Below are 20,768 nucleotides of genomic sequence, written 5' to 3'. Positions count from 1 at the left end.
AGTCTTTCAATGATAATTTGATGAGCCTGTCCCTAGAATCATAGTTTTTAAATTACAAAACCAGAGTTAAAAGAAAAAAATTAGCAATGACAGAAATTTAACAAAATGTCAGAGCCTCAAACATTTTCTGAAATGTTGCATTTTGTTCATTTTTCTGGCCACTGTGCAACATTGCACTCAACATTAGTTTCAAGTTGTTACTGATCAGGTCTACCACAAGGAAGTCAAGACTAGAGCCCTGCAAATCTGCGGATATCTGCTTTATATCCACTTTATATTCGCGGACTATGTTTGCAGATCGTGCATCAGATGCAGATGCAAATTTTGTATCTGCGCAGGGCTCTAGTCAAGACCATGACACTGTATTAAAATAAGACAATCTGCACAGCAGTAAATGCAGCCGGACACTCTATGACTGCCAGAGCCCATCTGTATAATCTCATTTCCAAATGGAAATGCAGAATATGGAATGCTGAATCCATTAGGTTAATTCTAGCATAGATTACATCTCTCCAGATTCTTCAGTATTTCTGTATTCTTTTCAGAGATTGTACATTTTAAATATTACTTGTATGCAGTGGTCAATTGTGTCATTTTTGTCTTTTGTTTTTCCCTGATGTAATTCAGTTTTTTGAACGGAAAGAATGCAAAGATGATAGAAACAAACAACCTTCCCTTATTTTGGGCCTGACAGTACCTAGGTAGGTATGCAAGTGAGGTGCACTTAGTGGACAGAAGGGACAGCCCAAGTGTTAGGGTGCCAGACTCACGTTCAGCTCCCTCTTTGGCTATAGATCAATGTGTGACTGTGGGTAAGTCCCTCAGGGCCAGATTTCCAAAGACATTTACGTACCTAAAGATGCATGTAGATGCATGCATCTAGAGCTAGAGAGCCACAAAGGGACTTCGGTGCCTCACTGCCATTCTAGGGGCTTAAATAAAATATGCGAGTGCCGTTGAGTTTCTTAACCCCCTACTCAGCTGCTGGCCAAAGTCCATAGCTACCTACGTTTTTGCTAATAAAATTCCCTAGCTGTCTAAGTTTCTGCCAATGGCATTTTCAAAAGCACTTAAATCGATTTGGTGCCATTCACTTCAATGGGAGCTAGACGCGTAACACGCTCAGGCACATCTGAAAATCCCATTCAGTGTCTATCTGCACCTTGGGCACCTAAATACCTTTATATATCTGGTCCTTAGTCTCTTGGGGCCAGATTGACAAAAGGACTTTTAGGCACACTGCCTCCCAGTAGAATCCTTAGTCTTGAGTCAGGCACCCAGGCTCACTATACAATGCCTGGGGAGAGATACAGCTGAGCAAGGAGCCTTGCTAAGCTAGTCAGCAGAAAAAGCCAAGGCAGTTAAATGCCTAGCTCTGGGCTCGAGGGGGGTGCCTAGCTGCATTTGGGATTCTCAGCTGTGAACCCACTCTTGCAGCCAGGTGTCTTAGCTAGGCCAACCCCTTTTCAGGAAAAAGGAGCAAGAGAAACTAACCATAGCTGCCCACTGGCTGTGGCACTCAGCCCTGATGCAGGAGACCAGTTTTCAAACTGCCCTTATGCCTGATTCAGAGCAGGTTTGTGATCTTGATTTTCCCACATGCCAGGTGAGTTATTCTGGGATGATTGTGCTACAGCCTCTCCCATCGGAATAAATATAAATAATGAAATATAAATTGGAACAGGGACTTGTCCCAGGTCAGTGCCTTAGCCACTGAGCTACAGTCAAGCTCTTCCCTGCTCTCTCTGCTCCAACAAATAGTTAATTATTTAATACAAAGTGGAACAGCTTTAACAGGAGACACTAAGCAAGCTCCATCCAAGAGCAGGCAATACCTGAATGATTACAACACGCCCCTTGCATGTGTGGGGCCTGGATTCAAGTCCCTGATCAAAATCAGGCAGCGCAAGGATTTGAAAACAAGTCTTCTCTATCCCAACTGAGCGCTCCTGTCATAAATATAAAGGGAAGGGTAACCACTTTCTGTATACAGTGCTATAAAATCCCTCCTGGCCAGAGGCAAAGTCCTTTTACCTGTAAAGGATTAAGAAGCTCAGGTAACCTGGCTGGCACCTGACCCAAAATGGCCAATGAGGGGACAAAATACTTTCAAATCTGGGGGGGGAAGGCTTTTGTCTGTCTGTGTGATACCTTTGCCAGGAACAGATCAAGGATGCAAGCCCTCCAACTCCTGTAAAAGTTAGTAAGTAATCTAGATAGAAAATGCGTTAGGTTTTCTTTGTTTTGGCTTGTGAAATTCGCTGTGCTGGAGGAAATGTGTATTCCTGTTTTTGTGTCTTTTTGTAGCTTAAGGTTTTGCGTAGAGGGATTCTCTATGTTTTGAATCTGATTACCTTGTAAAGTATTTACCATCCTGATTTTACAGGGGTGATTCTTTTACCTTTTCTTTAAATAAAATTCTTCTTCTAAGAACCTGATTGATTTTTCATTGTTTTTAAGATCCAAGGGTTTGAGTCTGTGTTCACCTATACCAGTTGGTGAGGATATTATCATCAAGCCTTCCCCAGGAAAGGGGGTGTAGGGCTTGGGGGAATAGGACTCCAAGTGGTCCTTTCCCTGCTCTTTGTCTAAATCACTTGGTGGTGGCAGCGTACTGTTCAAAGACAAGGCGGAAATTGTGCCTTGGGAAAGTTTTTAACTTAAGTTGGTAGAAATAAGCTTAGGGGTCTTTCATGCGGGTCCCCACATCTGTACCCTAGAGTTCAGAGTTGGGAAGGAACCCTGACAACTCCCAACTCTGGGCATTGGGTACATGCCCCCAGAGTTACAAATGTCCTTTGTGCAGCTTAGACGTGCTCAGAGGCTGCCTACCAGATTGGAGAATGCCTCATTTGTGAATCCACCAGGGTTTAAGTGTGAGAGAGGGCTCTGAGCAGCTTGGTGATTTCAGTGGTTTTGTGCATGCCTTCTGGCAGAAACTTAAGTGCCTTCAGTGTTAGGAAGTAGCTGAGTCGGGGTTGATGATCTCACTGGTACCTAAAAGTTGGATGTTGCCATCTGTAGTGGGAGTTATATGTTTAATTCCCTTTGTGGATCTAGCTCTCTGTGCCCTAGTTTCCCATCTATGAACTGGAGTTTACAGTGCTTCCTTACCTTGGGAATGTTGTGAGGATAAATACAGTAAAGACTGTTAGGAGCTCAGATATTAACATGACAGGAGCCATATAAATATGCCAGATTAGACATGTTGGCATTTTTTTGTCTGCGAGAGACAGTGGGAATTGCAGTCTATGATGTACATGGTTTGCAATGTCTCATGTGACTGAATAGTCCAGTCTGAGATTTGCATAATCTTTGGCAGTTATTGCAAATGTCTGTATCTTGGTTGGGAACTGCTTGCTTCCTACGGGCTCTTTTCTCTTCAAGCTGTAGGAGCCAGCTTCTGTCATGGATTTTGATACCCTGATGGAGACGATGGAGCCACGTGTTGCCATCACTTGCCAAGACTTCTCATTGGCCAGGATCAATTCCAAACTCCTTAATATCTTGCTTGCACGTGTCTTTATAGCGAAGCTTGGGACATCCTCTTGTTCTTGTTCCCTCCAACAGCTCCCCGTATAGCATGTCCTTGGGTATGCGTCCATTTTCCAACCTACTCAGATGGCCCAACCAGCACAATTGTCTTTGCCTAAGCAGGGCTGTTATACTTGGTAACTTTGCCCTTTGAAGAACCTCTGCATTGGAGACTTTATCTTGCCATTTGGTGTTGAGTATGCGGCGTAAACAGTGGAGGTGGAAACTGTTTAACCTTTTCTCCTGATGAGCATAAGTTGTCCATGTTTCCCCACCATACATGAGTGTGCTGAGGACGCAGGCTTAGTACACTAGCATTTTGGCCTTGATGGTAATCTTTGAGTTGTTTCACGCTCTTTTAGTTAGTTTGCTAAAGGTGGTGGCTGCCTTTCCAATGTGAACATTTAGTTCTTCATCCAGTGAGAGGTTGGTGGTCACTGTAGAACCTAAATAGCTGAACTTTTGGACTACTTCTAGCTGATTTGCATTTAAGGTAATTGAAGGATCTTGTGGAACCCCCTGTCCTAATACAACTGTTTTCTTGATGCTGATAGTGAGAGCAAATGCCTGACAGGCACTTGAAAGGAGGTCCATGAATCCTTGTAGTAGATCTTCACTGTGGGCTATGAGGGCATCATCATCAGTGAATAAAAATTCCTTGATTAGCACCTTTTTGACTTTGGTCTTCGACAAGTCGGGACAGGTGGAAGAGTTTGGCATCTGATCTTGTGTGGAGATACACTCCATCTTTCATGTCCTTAAACACGCCATTCAAGAGTACCGAGAAGAAGATTCCAAAGAGTGTAGGGGCAAGAACGCATCCTTGCTTCACTCTGCTTTTCATCTCAAAACTGTCCAAAGTGGACCCTTCAAACTGGACAGCTGCTCTCATGTTGTTGTGGAATGAACGTATAAGACTTAACATGTGCGCATCCTATCTTTTCTAGGATTGCAAATAGACCTACTCTGCTCACTGTTGAATGCTTTGGTTAGGTCCACAAAGGTGATGTACAATGGTCGGTTTTGCTCTCTGCAGAGAAAATATCATGTCTATAGTTGATCTTCCATCCCTGAATCCACACTGTGATTCAGGGTAGACACAATTTGCCAGCTGTTGTAGGCACACTAAGATGACTTTTGTGAAAGCTTTTCCTGCTACACTTAGTAGTGAGATACCTCTGTTGCACCACGCTTTTCGCCTTTATTTTTATACAAAGTGATGATTTTTGTGTCGTGCATCTCTTGTGGGACCTCACCCGTTTTTCAGCATTTAAGTAGCAGCTGATGAAGATACGGTAATAGGCTGTCTTTCCCAGACTTGAGGATTTCCGCTGGGATGCCATCTTTTCCAGGAGCCTTGCCACTTGATAGCAAATCAATGGCCTTGCTTAGTTCTTCTACAGTGGGCTCCACATCTAGCTCTGGCATGACCTGTAGAGTTGGTATTTGGTCCAGTGATTCGCTGGTGATGTTTCTTTCTTGTGCATATAGCTCTGAATAGTGTACAACCCAACGACACAAGTGCTTGCTTTTATCTGTAATGATTTCGCCGCTGTGCAATTTGAGAGGGGCAACCTTGTTGACAGTGGGACCTAGACCTTTCTTCAGGCCATCATACATGACTTTGAAGTTTCCTGTGTCTGAGGCTGTCTGTATCTCTTCACGGATCTTGATCCAGTAATGATTTGCACAGTGTCTGCTTGCTCACTGCACCTCAGTTTTTGCATGTTGAAGTCTCACTTTGGTGCTCTCTGTTGGCTTCTTGTTCTGTTCCAGATAGACTGTGTTCTTAATGTTGATGAGAGATAATAGTTCCACTTCATTTTCTTCAAACCAGTCCTTTTTTGATGGTCTCTTCCCCCCGAATGTAGCTCAAGCTGTTTCATGGATTGTTGTTCTTAAATCTTGCCCAAATTGCTCTGCACTCTCTGCTAATGACCTCCCATGCATGCTAAGTTCAACAGCATTCACAAACTCCTGGCATTTCCTCTGGTTTTTGGTGTTAATAGCATTGATTTTGGGCTTGCTCCTAGGTTTTGCTTTACGTAGTTTCTTGGCTGTAATCTTCACTTTGCCAATAATCAAGGAGCGGTCAATGTCACAATCAGCACTGTGGAACGTGTGAGTGTTCTCCACTAAGGGTAGGTCTTTCCTCCTGACGATAACAAGGTCTAATCGGTGCCAGTGGTCTGATCACGGATGTCGCCATGATGCTTTGTGGCCATCTTTTCCTGTAAAATATGAATTGGAAATGCATATTTGGTTTTGGGTGCAGAATTCAAGAATTTGTTGGCCATTCTCATTCATCTTGCCAATGCCAAAATGTCCCAGGCAATCTGGCCATGAGTAGTTGTCTGCACCGACTCTTGCATTAAAGTCACCAAGGAGGAACAGTTGCTCAGTTGATGGTATTCTTTTGATGACTTGATGCAAAGAGTTGTAAAATGTATCCTTCTCCTCGGGGATAGATTTGAGTGCTGGTGCATAGGCACTAACGATGTTCACAGAGCCGATGGTCGTCTGAAGTTTAAGTGAGATGATACGCTCTGATTTCCCAATGGGTGTCTCTAGAGCTTTACCCACTTGTTTTTCACAGCGAAACTGACACCATGAAGAGTATTTTCTTCACTGCTTTTACCTTGCCAAAAGAAGGTGTAACTGGCCTCTTGGACAGAACCAGCATCTGCAAGTCTTGTTTCCTGAAGTGCTGCAAAGTCAACATTGAGTTTGTACAGCTCACGGTCTAGCAAAGCTGACTTCCATATACTGTTTGTGTATTGTAGGTCGTCATCGCCTGTCAATCCTGGACACGTGGTCCTGACATGTCAGCTCCCCAGGCAGAAAGTTCTTGGTTTCTTATTTTTGCCAGGTGCCAGATTTCCATCTGCCTTTCAACTTTTGGTCTAGCCCCATGCACCTCAGGACGTGGACAGACCATGGTGGTCCAGCACCTAACTTTCTGGGGGGCTGCCTGGCTTTGTGGTGGGTGGTGGCTGACCAATGGAATGCAGTGATTCTTCCCATCGTCGAAGGTGACTCTTGGAACCCTCTATGCCAATCAAGTAAGAGCTTTTTACCCATAACTGTCACCTTCTGTGTTGTGTCCAGGTTGCCAGCAAGGATGGAGTGTCCTCTCATTGTGATGTGGCTGCAATAGTCTGGGTAGTTGATATGGAGGCACTGCTTTGCCCATGTGTCAGCGTCCTCCTTCACTGGTTTGAACCAAAGGAAGGACGGGAGTGGATACACTTGGACTCAGCTATGTTGCAGGAGTTGCCAGTGCAGAAGAGATCTTCCATCTGCCTGGCTTTCAGGGCTCCACTCCTAGATTGGTTATCAGCCACAGCTGAAGAGCCCAATCTGTCCTGTGTGGATATCACTGGCAAAAACACTGAGTGAATTTGCTCATCTGCCTTTTGATGGCATTTCCTCCATCAAGGGTTCCACTATTCTCCTCAGGCGCTCATTGGCCCGAAGCCGTTGGCGCTTCCTGAGGTTTCTTGGTTAATTAACCACCACCCAGCACTTGAAGTTGACCAGTACAGGTTGTACCGCTTATGGTCATAGCGGAAGCAGGTTTTCAATTCTGACCTGACCTCAGGTCATGAGCCCTGCATGAGACATGAGCCCTGCAATTTGCATGTGGTATGTAGCTGAAGTATGCTTACCTAGCCACAGGCAAGTCAAACTTTGGGGGAGGGGTGTGTAAGCTATTGCTTCTTTGTAGATGGATAAAATATGTATATGTTTAATGCTTATCTATGTACTGAAAATCAGGCCTTTCTATCTAGTGTTAACAAGCAGAGCATCCATACTATCCTAGCTGAAAAACCTGCATTCCCAGAACTCTTCCCTCAGACAAAGAGTCTGGCTAAGGCAATGGCAAGATGCAGTATCTGAGTGGAATTAGGAGTTGGGCATTGTGATGTGGAGCATTGCCTTGCCTAACTTTTGGGCACCTAGAAAATTACAGGGATTCACAGAGCCTAAATCAGGTGCCCAGGCTCCCGATGCGAGACATAGGGAGATCTAGGTGCCTAAGAGCAGGATCCACAAAAGCCAGCATGGTGAGCCAGGAGCTGCTTCAATTAGCCAATGGGAAATCATGAGGAGAAGGGTGTGTCCTAAGCCCCGCTCCTCTTACAAAGTTAGGCACTTAAGTCCATGCTGCAGGGAGGTGCCTATCTCTGCTAATGATTCACAGCCAAGAATCTTCTTCTGGACTCAGGTACCTATGCTGTTTTTTGCAAGAAACACAGGAGGAGGGGCCCACCTTGTAACTTTTAGCCCAGTGGCTACCATGCTCAACATAAGAACATAATAATGGCCATACTGGGTCAGACCAAAGGTCCATCCAGCCCAGTATCCTGTCTACCAACAGTGGCCAATCCCAGGCGCACCAGAGGGAGTGAACCTAACAGGTAAAGATCAAGTGATCTCTCTCCTGCCATCCATCTCCACCTTCTGACAAACAGGCTAGGGACACCATTCCTTACCCATCCTGGCTAATAGCCATTAATGGACTTAACCTCCATGAATTTATCTAGTTCTCTTTTAAACCCTATTATAGTCCTAGCCTTCACAACCTCCTCAGGCAAGGAGTTCCACAGGTTGACTGTGCACTGTGTGAAGAACTTCCTTTTATTTGTTTTAAACATGCTACCCATTAATTTCATTTGGTGGCCCCTAGTTCTTATATTATGGGAACAAGTAAATAACTTTTCCTTATTCACTTTCTCCACACCACTCATGATTTTATATATCTCTAACATATCCCCCCTTAGTCTCCTCTTTTCCAAGCTGAAAAGTCCTAGCCTCTTTAATCTCTCCTCATATGGGACCCATTCCAAACCCCTAATCATTTTAGTTGCCCTTCTCTGAACCTTTTCTAATACCAGTATATCTTTTTTGAGATGAGGAGACCACATCTGTATGCAGTATTCAAGATGTGGGCACACCATGGATTTATATAAGGGCAATAAAATATTCTCCATCTTATTCTCGATCCCTTTGTTAATGATTCCTAACATCCCGTTTGCTTTTTTGACTGTCACTGCACACTGTGTGGACGTCTTCAGAGAACTATCCACGATGACTCCAAGATCTTTCTCCTGATTAGTTGTAGCTAAATTAGCCCCCATCATATTGTATGTATAGTTGGGGTTATTTTTTCCAATATGCATTATTTTACATTTATCCACATTAAATTTCATTTGCCATTTTGTTGCCCAATCACTTAGTTTTGTGAGATCTTTTTGAAGTTCTTCACAGTCTGCTTTGATCTTAACTATCTTGAGCAGTTTAGTACCATCTGCAAACTTTACCATCTCACTGTTTACCCCCTTCTCCAGATCATTTATGAATAAGTTGAACAGGATTGGTCCTAGGATTGACGCTTGGGGAACACCACTAGTTACCCCTCTCCATTCTGAAAATTTACCATTTATTCCTACCCTTTATTCCCTGTCTTTTAACCAGTTCTCAATCCATGAAAGGATCTTCCCTCTTATCCCATGACAACTTAATTTACGGAAGGGCTGTTGGTGAGGGACCTTGTCAAAGGCTTTCTGGAAATCTAAGTATACTATGTCCACTGGATCCCCCTTGTCCACATGTTTGTTGACCCCTTCAAAGAACACTAATAGATTAATAAAATATGATCTTCTATGTGCCTGACAATTTTATTCTTTACTATTGTTTCAACTAATTTGCAACGGTACTAACGTTAGACTTACTGGTCTGTAATTGCCGGGATCACCTCTAGAGCCCTTTTTTAAATATTGGCGTTACATTAGCTTTCTTCCAGTCATTGGGTACAGAAGCTGATTTAAAGGACAGGTTACAAATCATAGTTAATAGTTCCGCAATTTCACTTTTGAGTTCTTTCATAACACTTGAGTGAATGCCATCTGGTCCCAGTGACTTGTTACTGTTAAGTTTATCAATTGATTCCAAAACCTCCTCTAATGACACTTCAATCTGTGAGAATTCCTCAGATTTGTCACCTACAAAGGACAGCTCAGGTTTGGGAATCTCGCTAACATCCTCAGCCGTGAAGACTGAAGCAAAGAATTCATTTAGTTTCTCTGCAATTACTTTATCGTCTTTAAGTGCTCCTTTTTTAACTCGATCGTCCAGGGGCCCCACTGGTTGTTAGCAGGCTTCCTGCTTCTGATGCACTTAAAAAACATTTTATTACCACCTTTTGAGTTTTTGGCTAACTGTTCTTCAAAAACTCCTTTTTGGCTTTTCTTATTACATTTTTACACTTAATTTGGCGGTGTTTATGCTCCTTTCTATTTACCTCACTAGGATTTGACTTCCACTTTTTAAAAGATGCCTTTTTATCTCTCACTGCTTCTTTTACATGGTTGTTAAGCCACGGTGGCTCTTTTTTAGTTCTTTCACTGTGTTTTTTAATTTGGAGTATACATTTAAGTTGAGCCCCTATGATGGTGTCTTTGAAAAGTGTCCATGCAGCTTGCAGGGATTTCACTCTAGTCACTGTACCTTTTAATTTCTGTTTAACTAACCTCCTCATTTTTGCATAGTTCCCCTTTCTGAAATTAAATGCCACAGTGTTGGGCTGCTGAGGTGTTCTTCCCACCACAGGAATGTTAAATGTTATTATATTATGGTCACTATTTCCAAGTGGTCCTGTTATAGTTACTTCTTGGACCAGATCCTGCGCTCTACTCAGGACTAAATCAAGAATTGCCTCTCCCCTTGTGGGTTCCTGTACCAGCTGCTCCAAGAAGCAGTCATTTAAAGTATCGAGAAATGTTGTCTCTGCATTTCGTCCTGAGGTGACATGTACCCAGTCAATATGGGGATAATTGAAATGCCTCACTATTATTGAGTTCTTTATTTTGATAACCTCTCTAATCTCCCTTAGCATTTCATCGTCATTGTCACTGTCCTGGTCAGGTGGTTGATAATAGATCCTTACTGTTATAGTCTTATTAGAGCGTGGAATTACTATCCACAGAGATTCTATGGAACATGTGGATTCATTTAAGATTTTTATTTCATTTGATTCTACACCTGGGATGTGCGAAACCCAGGATCAGTTCCCCCTTCAGGCAGAAGGGGAGAAAGGATTTGAACAAGAATCTCCCACCTCTCAGGTGCAGGCTCTAAATACTGGGCTAAGGGACATTTTGATGTGTGCCTTCCTCAGTCTCTCCTGATAAAGCTATTCCACTCTGGGTAAACAATTAAAGAATCACTAGAGCATGGGTCACCTCCCCAGTGAGTGCCCTCCCACTAGGCTACACTCCCTGGCCAATGATTCTTACATTAAGGTAACTAACAAGCCTTTCACAACTCTTGTATTGCTGCACACTCCCCTCCATGCAGTGCATCACCCATTAGCAGATGCAGCATACTCCTCCCATTGTGTCCAGCCATCTCTGCTGCCCTTTCTCTTTACCCTGTGCCCAGACTCAAGATCTAGGTAGGTACTGCATGACTTGCATGGGTTGGGGCATTATGCTCCCTTACTCCGCCCATAGTGCCAACTCTCAGGATGTTATTACGAAGTCTGTAAGGGGATCGAGGGCTGAGGTAACAAGCAGCAAGAATGTGTACTGAAGAATAGCATGCTTGTTAGCTCCATGAGTTCTTTTTCAGGAAATGTGACCCTGGACTTCAGAAAAGCAGACTTTGACTCCCTCAGGGAACTCATGGGCAGGATCCCCTGGGAGAACAACATGAGGGGGAAAGGACTCCAGGAGAGCTGGCTGTATTTTAAAGAATCCTTATTGAGGTTACAGGAACAAACCATTCCGATGTGTAGAAAGAATAGTAAATATGACAGGCGACCAGCTTGGCTTAAGAGTGAAATCCTTGCTTATCTTAAATACAAAAAAGCAGCTTACAAGAAGTGGAAGATTGGACAAATGACCAGGGAAGAGTACAAAAATATTGCTTGGGCATGCAGGAGTGAAATCAGGAAGGCCAAATCACACTTGGAGTTGCAGCTAGCAAGAGATGTTAAGAGTAACAAGAAGGGTTTCTTCAGGTATGTTGGCAACAAGAAGAAAGTCAAGGAAAGTGTGGGCCCCTTACTGAATGAGGGAGGCAACCTAGTGACAGAGGATGTGGAAAAAGCTAATGTACTCCATGCTTTTTTTGCCTCTGTCTTCACAAACAAGGTCAGCTCCCAGACTACTGCACTGGGCAGCACAGCATGGGGAGGAGGTGACCAGCCCTCTGTGGAGAAAGAAGTGGTTCAGGACTATTTAGAAAGGCTAGACAGGCACAAGTCCATGGGGCCAGATGCGCTGCATCCAAGAGTGCTAAAGGAGTTGGCGGATGTGATTGCAGAGCCATTGGCCATTATCTTTGAAAACTCATGGCGATCGGGGGAATTCCCGGATGACTGGAAAAAGACTAATGTAGTGGCCATCTTTAAAAAAGGGAAGAAGGAGGATCCTGAGAACTACAGGCCAGTCAGCCTCACCTCAGTTCCTGGAAAAATCCTGGAGCAGGTCCTCAAGGAATCAATTCTGAAGCACTCAGAGGAGAGGAAAGTGATCAGGAAGAGTTAGCATGGATTCACCAAGGGCAAGTCATGCCTGACTCATCTAATTATAGAATCATAGAATATCAGGGTTGGAAGGGACCTCAGGAGGTCATCTAGTCCAACCCCCTGCTCAAAGCAGGACCAATCCCCAATCAAATCATCCCAGCCAAGGCTTTGTCAAGCCTGACCTTAAAAACTTCCAAGGAAGGAGAGTCTACCACCTCCCTAAGTAACGCATTCCAGTGTTTCACCACCCTCCTAGTGAAAAAGTTTTTCCTAATATCCAACCTAAACCTCCCCCACTGCAACTTGAGACCATTACTCCTTGTCCTGTCCTCTTCTACCACTGAGAATAGTCTAGAACCATCCTCTCTGGAACCCCCTCTCAGGTAGTTGAAAGCAGCTATCAAATCCCCCCTCATTCTTCTCTTCCGCAGACTAAACAATCCCAGTTCCCTCAGCCTCTCCTCATAAGTCATGTGTTCCAGACCCCTAATCATTTTTGTTGCCCTTCGCTGGACTCTCTCCAATTTATCCACGTCCTTCTTGTAGTGTGGGGCCCAAAACTGGACACAGTACTCCAGATGAGGCCTCACCAATGTCGAATAGAGGGGAACGATCACGTCCCTCGATCTGCTGGAAATGCCCCTACTTATACATCCCAAAATGCCATTGGCCTTCTTGGCAACAAGGGCACACTGCTGACTCATATCCAGCTTCTCGTCCACTGTAACCCCTAGGTCCTTTTCCGCAGAACTGCTGCCTAGCTATTCGGTCCCTAGTCTGTAGCTGTGCATTGGGTTCTTCCATCCTAAGTGCAGGACCCTGCACTTATCCTTATTGAACCGCATCAGGTTTCTTTTGGCCCAATCCTCCAATTTGTCTAGGTCCTTCTGTATCCTATCCCTGCCCTCCAGCGTATCTACCACTCCTCCCAGTTTAGTATCATCCGCAAATTTGCTGAGAGTGCAATCCACACCAACCTCCAGATCATTTATGAAGATATTGAACAAAACCGGCCCCAGGACCGACCCCTGGGGCACTCCACTTGACACCGGCTGCCAACTAGACATGGAGCCATTGATCACTACCCGTTGAGCCCGACAATCTAGCCAACTTTCTACCCACCTTATAGTGCATTCATCCAGCCCATACTTCTTTAACTTGCTGACAAGAATACTGTGGGAGACCGTGTCAAAAGCTTTGCTAAAGTCAAGAAACAATACATCCACTGCTTTCCCTTCATCCACAGAATCAGTAATCTCATCATAGAAGGCTATTAGATTAGTCAGGCATGACCTACCCTTGGTGAATGCATGCTGACTGTTCCTGATCACTTTCCTCTCGTGTAAGTGCTTCAGGATTGATTCCTTGAGGACCTGCTCCATGATTTTTCCGGGGACTGAGGTGAGGCTGACTGGCCTGTAGTTCCCAGGATCCTCCTTCTTCCCTTTTTTAAAGATTGGCACTACATTAGCCTTTTTCCAGTCATCTGGGACTTCCCCCGTTCGCCACGAGTTTTCAAAGATAATGGCCAATGGCTCTGCAATCACATCCGCCAATTCCTTTAACGCTCTCGGATGCAACTCGTCTGGCCCCATGGACTTGTGCACGTCCAGCTTTTCTAAATAGTCCGTAAACACCTCTTTCTCCACAGAGGGCTGGCCATCTACTCCCCATGTTGTGATGCCCAGCGCAGCAGTCTGGGAGCTGTCCTTGTTAGTGAAGAGAGAGGCAAAAAAAGCATGGAGTACATTAGCTTTTTCCACATCCTCTGTCACTAGGTTGCCTCCCTCATTCAGTAAGGGGCCCACACTTTCCTTGGCTTTCTTCTTGTTGCCAACATACCTGAAGAAACCCTTCTTGTTACTCTTGACATCTCTTGCTAGCTGCAGCTCCAGGTGCGATTTGGTCCTGACTTCCTGATTTCATTCCTACGTGCCCGAGCAATATTTTTATACTCTTCCCTGGTCATATGTCCAACCCTCCACTTCTTGTAAGCTTCTTTTTTATGTTTAAGATCCGCTAGGATTTCACCGTTAAGCCAAGCTGGTCGCCTGCCATATTTACTATTCTTTCGACTCATCGGGATGGTTTGTCCCTGTAACCTCAACAGGGATTCCTTGGAATACAGCCAGCTCTCCTGGACTCCTTTCCCCTTCATGTTAGTCCCCCAGGGGATCCTACCCATCCGCTCCCTGTGGGAGTCGAAGTCTGCTTTCCTGATGTCCAGGGTCCGTATCCTGCTGCTTACCTTTCTTCCCTGCGTCAGGATCCTGAACTCAACCAACTCATGGTCACTGCCTCCCAGATTCCCGTCCACTTTTGCTTCCCCCACTAATTCTTCCCTGTTTGTGAGCAGCAGGTCAAGAAAAGCTCCCCCCCTAGTTGGCTCGTCTAGCACTTGCACCAGGAAATTGTCCCCTATGCTTTCCAAAAACTTCCTGGATTGTCTATGCACCGCTGTATTGCTCTCCCAGCAAATATCAGGAAAATTAAAGTCACCCATGAGAACCAGGGCGTGCGATCTAGTAGCTTCTGCGAGTTGCCGGAAGAAAGCCTCATCCACCTCATCCCCCTGGTCCGGTGGTCTATAGCAGACTCCCACCACTACATCACTCTTGTTGCTCACACTTCTAAACTTAATCCAGAGACACTCAGGTTTTTCTGCAGTTTCGTACTGGAGCTCTGAGCAGTCATACTGCTCCCTTACATACAGTGCTACTCCACCACCTTTTCTGCCCTGCCTGTCCTTCCTGAACAGTTTATAACCATCCATGACAGTACTCCAGTCATGTGAGTTATCCCACCAAGTCTCTGTTATTCCAATCACGTCATAATTCCTTGACATCACCAGGACCTCCAGTTCTCCCTGCTTGTTTCCAAGGCTTTGTGCATTTGTATATAAGCACTTGAGATAACCTGCTGATCGCCCCTCCTTCTCAGTATGAGGCAGGAGCCCGCCCCTCACAGACGTTCCTGCCTGTGTTTCCTCCCGATAGAATTGCCTTCTATGACGAGATAACTGGTTCTGTGGATGAAGGGAAAGCAGTGGACGTGTTGTTCCTTGACTTTACCAAAGCTTTTGACACTGTCTCCCACAGTACTCTTGCCAGCAAGTTAAAGTACTATGGGCTGGATGAATGCACTATAAGGTGGGTAGAAAGTTGGCTAGATTGTCGGGCTCAATGCGTAGTGATCAATGGCTCCATGTCTAGTTGGCAGCCGGTATCAAGTGGAGTGCCCCAAGGGTCGGTCCTGGGGCCGGTTTTGTTCAATATCTTCATAAATGATCTGGAGGATGGCGTGGATTGCACCCTCAGCAAGTTTGCAGACGACACTAAACTGGGAGGAGTGGTAGATACGCTGGAGGCTAGGGATAGGATACAGAGGGACCTAGACAAATTGGAGGATTGGGCCAAAAGAAATCTGATGAGGTTCAACAAGGACAAGTGCAGAGTCCTGCACTTAGGACGGAAAAATCCAATGCACCGCTACAGACTAGGGACCGAATGGTTAGGCAGCAGTTCTGCAGAAAAGGACCTAGGGGTGACAGTGGACAAGAAGCTGGATATGAGTCAACAGTGTACCCTTGTTGCCAAGAAGGCCAATGGCATTTTGGGATGTATAAGTAGGGGCATTTCCAGCAGATCGAGGGACGTGATCGTTCCCCTCTATTCGACATTGGTGAGGCCTCATCTGGAGTACTGTGTCCAGTTTTGGGCCCCACACTACAAGAAGGATGTGGAAAAATTGGAAAGAGTCCAGCAGAGGGCAACAAAAATGATTAGGGGACTGGAACACATGACTTATGAGGAGAGGCTGAGGGAACTGGGATTGTTTAGTCTGCGGAAGAGAAGAATGAGGGGGGATTTGATAGCTGCTTTCAACTACCTGAAAGGCGGTTCCAAAGAGGATGGTTCTAGACTATTCTCAGTGGTAGCGGATGACAGGACAAGGAGTAATGGTCTCAAGTTGCAGTGGGGGAGATTTAGGTTGGATATCAGGAAAAACTTTTTCACTAGGAGGGTGGTGAAACAGTGGAATGCGTTACCTAGGGAGGTGGTGGAATCTCCTTCCTTAGACGTTTTTAAGGTCAGGCTTGACAAAGCCCTGGCTGGGATATTTTAGTTGGTGTTGGTCCTGCTTTGAGCAGGGGGTTGGACTAGATGACCTCCTGAGGTCCCTTCCAACCCTGATACTCTATGATTCTATGACAGGTTTCAGAGTAGCAGCCGTGTTAGTCTGTATTCGCAAAAAGAAAAGGAGTACTTGTGGCACCTTAGAGACGAAGAAATTCATTTGAGCATAAGCTTTCATGAGCTACAGCTCCCTTCATCAGAAAGCTTATGCTCAAATAAATTTCTTCGTCTCTAAGGTGCCACAAGTACTCCTTTTCTTTTTAGGATTCTATGACTACTCCTCTGCAGGGAGGACTAGGGTTTGCAGGCTTGTTGGAAGTAGTCTGTTTTAACGGAAGGACTTGAAGGAGGAGAAGGTGGAGGTCCTGCAGAGCAGGTCAGGGAGGGGCCTCTCTGTGTAGGAAGCCACCTGGGGAAAGCCAGGAAGGCGGGAATGGAGACAGGATACTAAGGACTTAGTGAATCAGGCAGTTTGAGCACAGTAAGGAGGGGGAGCAGAAAGATCTGTGGGCACATGTGGGAATCACGCTGTGCAAGGCCTTAACAAGAAGACAAGGAGCTTGGCTTTGCTGTAGAAATGGAGAGGAAAGCCAGCCAAAGGATGAGGAGGGGCTTGATGCTATCAGAATAGCAGGCAAGGAAGGCATTTTGGATGGACATGGGTGTCAGGCAGGCCAGACAGGATGCTGTTGTAGAAGTTAAGGTGACAGATGACAATACAAGAATGGAACCCTGTGGACTTCAAGGTGGGAACGGAGAAGGATGAGCATGTTTTAGAGATGCTGTGAGGCAATCTAGCAGGATTTAGTGATAGCATCAATTTGGGGTGGGGTGGAGGGACAGAGAAGAGGAATCCAACGTAATACGAGGGATGAGATACTGCAGCAGAAAGAGAAAAGAGAAAGCAACCTTGACAGCAAAGGGAGGGAGAGGGGAAGGCTTCAGGAGAAAGGGAAGGAGCTCAGTTTTACTCATGCTGATTTTTCTGACACCTGGAAATTCAGGAAGGGATGGCAGAGAGGCAATCAGAAATAATGTACTGGGCAGAGCTCGGGAGTGGAGAAATGAATTTGTGAATCTTCACCAGAGAGGCAACAGCTAAAGTTGTGTAACCAGATAAAGTTGTACAGAGACAGGGAGCGAGAAGAGGAGGGAGCCAAGAATGTAGTTCTGACAGACACTGAAAGGGAGACAGAGTCCACAAAGTAGCCACTGAAGAGTGGCTGGGGGTGTAAGATGAGAACCAGAAGAGCACCAAGTCCAAGGCATTGTCTACATGGGTAAATTGCATTGGTTTAAGTTAAATTAGAGCAAACCCTTATGTGGACACTCTTGTTCCAGTTTAAAAGTGTCTCATTTTGGTTGAACTAAGCCTTTTCCTATTCAGTTTATTAGCATAAAAAGCCACTCTTATACTGAATAGTGTCGATATCGGGTTAACTGAATCTATTGAAATTCACACCATCAGTTAAACTGTGGCAATGTTATCATGTAAACAAGCCCTATAAAGCCAAGAAAGAAGAATCACTAGGAGGAGGGACTGGATCAACTGAGTTAATGGTGGTGTAAGACTGAGAAGGAGGAGAGAGGCAGCGTGGTCTTGGGATTTGGCCAGGAAGAGGTCACCGTTGACGTTGTTGAGGGCATCCAGTGGAGGTACAGATGTCAGATTGTAGGGGATTAAGAATGAAGATGGAGATGATGAGACAAAAGAAGTAAACCACGTGCTTCAGCAGCAAAAGGAAGAAGTGAGATGGGACAGCAGTTGGAGAAGACGTGCAGGAGGGAATCAAGGGTGTTTTTTTTAACAATAAAGGAGATGGTATGTTGGAGACAGAGTGGTTGAGGGGGAGGTGGAAGGATGAGGTCAATGAGGGAGATCTACCTTTGAGAAAAGAGTAGGTCAAAGGTGCTAGGTGCGGGGTTAGAGAAAGAAAGCAGGAGACATATTGCTGAGTTAAAGACTGGGATGTACGGAGAGATGGTGCAGGATGGGAACAAATGAGGGGGAGGAGGAGAAGTGGAAGCTCATGCTGAATAGTATTTGGTCTCGCCTTAAAAAAAAAAAAAAGACGATCTTCAGTGGAGAAGGGAAGTCAGTGCAAGACTAGAATCAAAGGTAGAGAAGAATTAGTGCGGTTTTCCATTCTAACTCCTGTTTTCATTTGCTCATAACTTTCTAAAACATTCACCTTTCAGACCAACGTCTGCTCTGCCTCTCAGTGGTTGGGGTTCTTTGTTTGGACACACAATGTATTGAATAACAATATTCCCATCAATAAGGGACCACATATCATATGACACGAACTAACGGGAATTTGAATTTCAGTCTTTTGACATTTTCTCACTATTGTATACAATAATCCATATTTAAGTTTCACAAATATGGAGGCTGTAGAAGATCCAGCCAGAACAACTGGGGATTGGTCCTGCTTTGAGCAGGGGGTTGGACTAGATGACCTCCTAAGGTCCCTTCCAAACCTGATATTCTATGATCTATGAACATGATGATATGTTTTATGAAATTATGTAATATTACCATTACCACTACCACATAGACAGTACTTTCTTCACCAGAAAACTGAGTATCACATTTATAATTGCCAGAGAGAGAAAGAAGCTTGTACATTCAATACGTGTCAAACATATCTTGTCATACATATCAGAACCCAGCACTGGTGTGGCACAGAAGGGCTAATATTTCAGAAAGAAAAGGACAAGGAAATGGTGGGAGTTCTGAATATCTGCTCTGTTTTGGTAGGTCTTCATGTCTCCAAAAAGCTGTTCCTTTAGATAAAAAAAGACAAAAAAACCAGGTATTGTCCACAGTATGCCTGTCAGTAACAATGCCCAGTTATAAGCATAGCAAGCTGTCCTGTGGAGCAAGAAGAAATAAATGAAGGCCCAGATTAAGCTGCTCTCAGCCATGGTAGTGACAGAGGACAACAGATTCCCAGAAACCCAGAGAAGATCCAACCAACCTTGGTGAATTGGTGAACAATGATATGTAGGCAGTGCTTCTTCATGTCCAGGGCCTGTGTCTTGTCAGCTGCCTCTAAAATCTAGAGCAGAACAAAGTTAAAACTCTCTTCTCTTTCTTCTTCTGATAAAAGTCTAACTCACAGACAAGTGCTGATTTTATGCAGAGAAGGTCATTTCCCTAAACTTGAGGTTGCCACCAGCTTTCCATTCTGAACTGGATTTTGGCTGTTGTGTGTGGTTCTTGTCAGAAGGTAATTTTTATGGAAATCTGGAGATGACTTAGGCTATGCATGGAGCCAGATTGTCTCAGGTGCCAGAATGAGACTGGTGCAGGCAAAGGGAAAGCAATACCCTAGGCTGTGGGTGGGGAGCAGTCAACGTAGGAGGGAGCACTGCTAACTTTTTGCCAACTGAGGATTCCCTCTACCAGGGAAATTCTTAGTTGGCTAGATTTTGGCTCTTTTGCACCACCTGGGCAGCAAAAAATGAGCAGGACCAGGGCAGAGGATCTGGTCCATGATCTTTAGGAAAAAATAGTTTATTTATGGTAACTGTTGTTCATTGAAAGTTGCCTCTATGCATTCACATTTGTGGGTTTGACGCTCCCAACGATCTGCTGATGGAACTTCTACCAAACCAGTGTCCACTGGGTCTGCATGAGCACCCCTTACTGACACTGATGTTCAACTTCTAAGCCTACAGAAGGAAGTCCAGCACCCAACCACCTCGGCTTCTTCTTCTATACCAAAGTATGATGAGAACTCTGAATGGAATGGGGACAGGAAGCGTGAATGCAGAAAGATAACTCTCAAAGAACAACTGTTATAAGTTTCTTCTTCCAGGTCCTCTGTGCATTCCCATTTGCAGGAGATTAGTGAGCAGTACCCACAGAGATGCAAGGCAGGCTGAGGAGTTTGCAGCTGAAGAGAAGTTGTAGCACTACTTTCCCAGTCTCGGCCTCCAAACAGGAGGTCAAGATTAAGTTACAGTGCTCGCTAAGATGTGATCTGAACTCTAAATGAGTGCTCTACAGAACTCCCTACTGGGCACCAGCTTGAACATGCCACACAAATGGCTGTAATGCATAATGGCAAGAGAACCTTAGTCCAAGAGTAACAGAAACAAATGGACAAGACGATCCACTTGGATAACCTGCGAGAAGAAACAACCTGTCCCTTGTACCTCTTCCCATATGCTAAATTAGCCGAGCGCTATTTCAGAAGGGCTTAGTTCTCTCTGGACAGAAACAGAGTGCCCTTCTCACATTCAATGTGTGAAAATATGCGTCCTCTGCGAGTGGTGTGAGTTTTGAGGAAGAAAACCAGAAGGAATACAGACTGGTTAATATGAAAATCCATCACTGTTTTAGCAATTAAGTTTGGGTGTGGCTATAGAAATCCCTCAGCCTTATGTGTAAAGCTAGGTCACCATTAAATCTGCAACTGACTGACCCTCCAAGCTGACATAATGGCATTGAGTAAGGCTTTTTTGTAAGAGATAGTCCAAAAAGCAGTTTGCCAGTGGTTCAGAGGTGGGGTTCCATGACCTTTGCTAGCACCCAGTGCAAGTCCCATGCAGAAAGA

The 20,768-nt window shown here is 44.9% G+C and overlaps 1 protein-coding gene across 15 annotated transcripts in view; it reads right to left on the bottom strand.

Moving 5' to 3' along the window:
- The window catches only part of LZTR1 (leucine zipper like transcription regulator 1), a 280,121-nt gene that overhangs the window by 22,332 nt on the left and 237,021 nt on the right, over window positions 1–20,768 (bottom strand). For 9 of the 15 annotated variants that reach the window (XR_005223269.2, XM_043533614.1, XM_037884956.2 and 6 more), the window contains one exon: window positions 19,185–19,265. The exons of 3 other annotated variants lie outside the window; for them this stretch is intronic. Coding sequence is in view for 10 of the 12 variants with exons in the window: in XM_043533614.1 (XP_043389549.1) it covers window positions 19,185–19,265 (81 nt within the window). In the remaining 2 variants the exon portion in view is untranslated. Of the gene's footprint in view, window positions 1–16,426; window positions 19,079–19,184; window positions 19,266–20,768 lie in introns of those variants that run through there. 3 more of the 15 variants (XM_037884957.2, XM_037884951.2, XM_043533615.1) reach the window with 3 other exon arrangements.

Source organism: Chelonia mydas, chromosome 21 (genome assembly GCF_015237465.2).
Source record: "Chelonia mydas isolate rCheMyd1 chromosome 21, rCheMyd1.pri.v2, whole genome shotgun sequence".
NCBI lineage: Eukaryota > Metazoa > Chordata > Testudines > Cheloniidae > Chelonia > Chelonia mydas.
The sequence above is the reverse complement of the archived record's forward strand: the minus strand, read 5'-3'. Positions and strand labels throughout refer to the sequence as shown.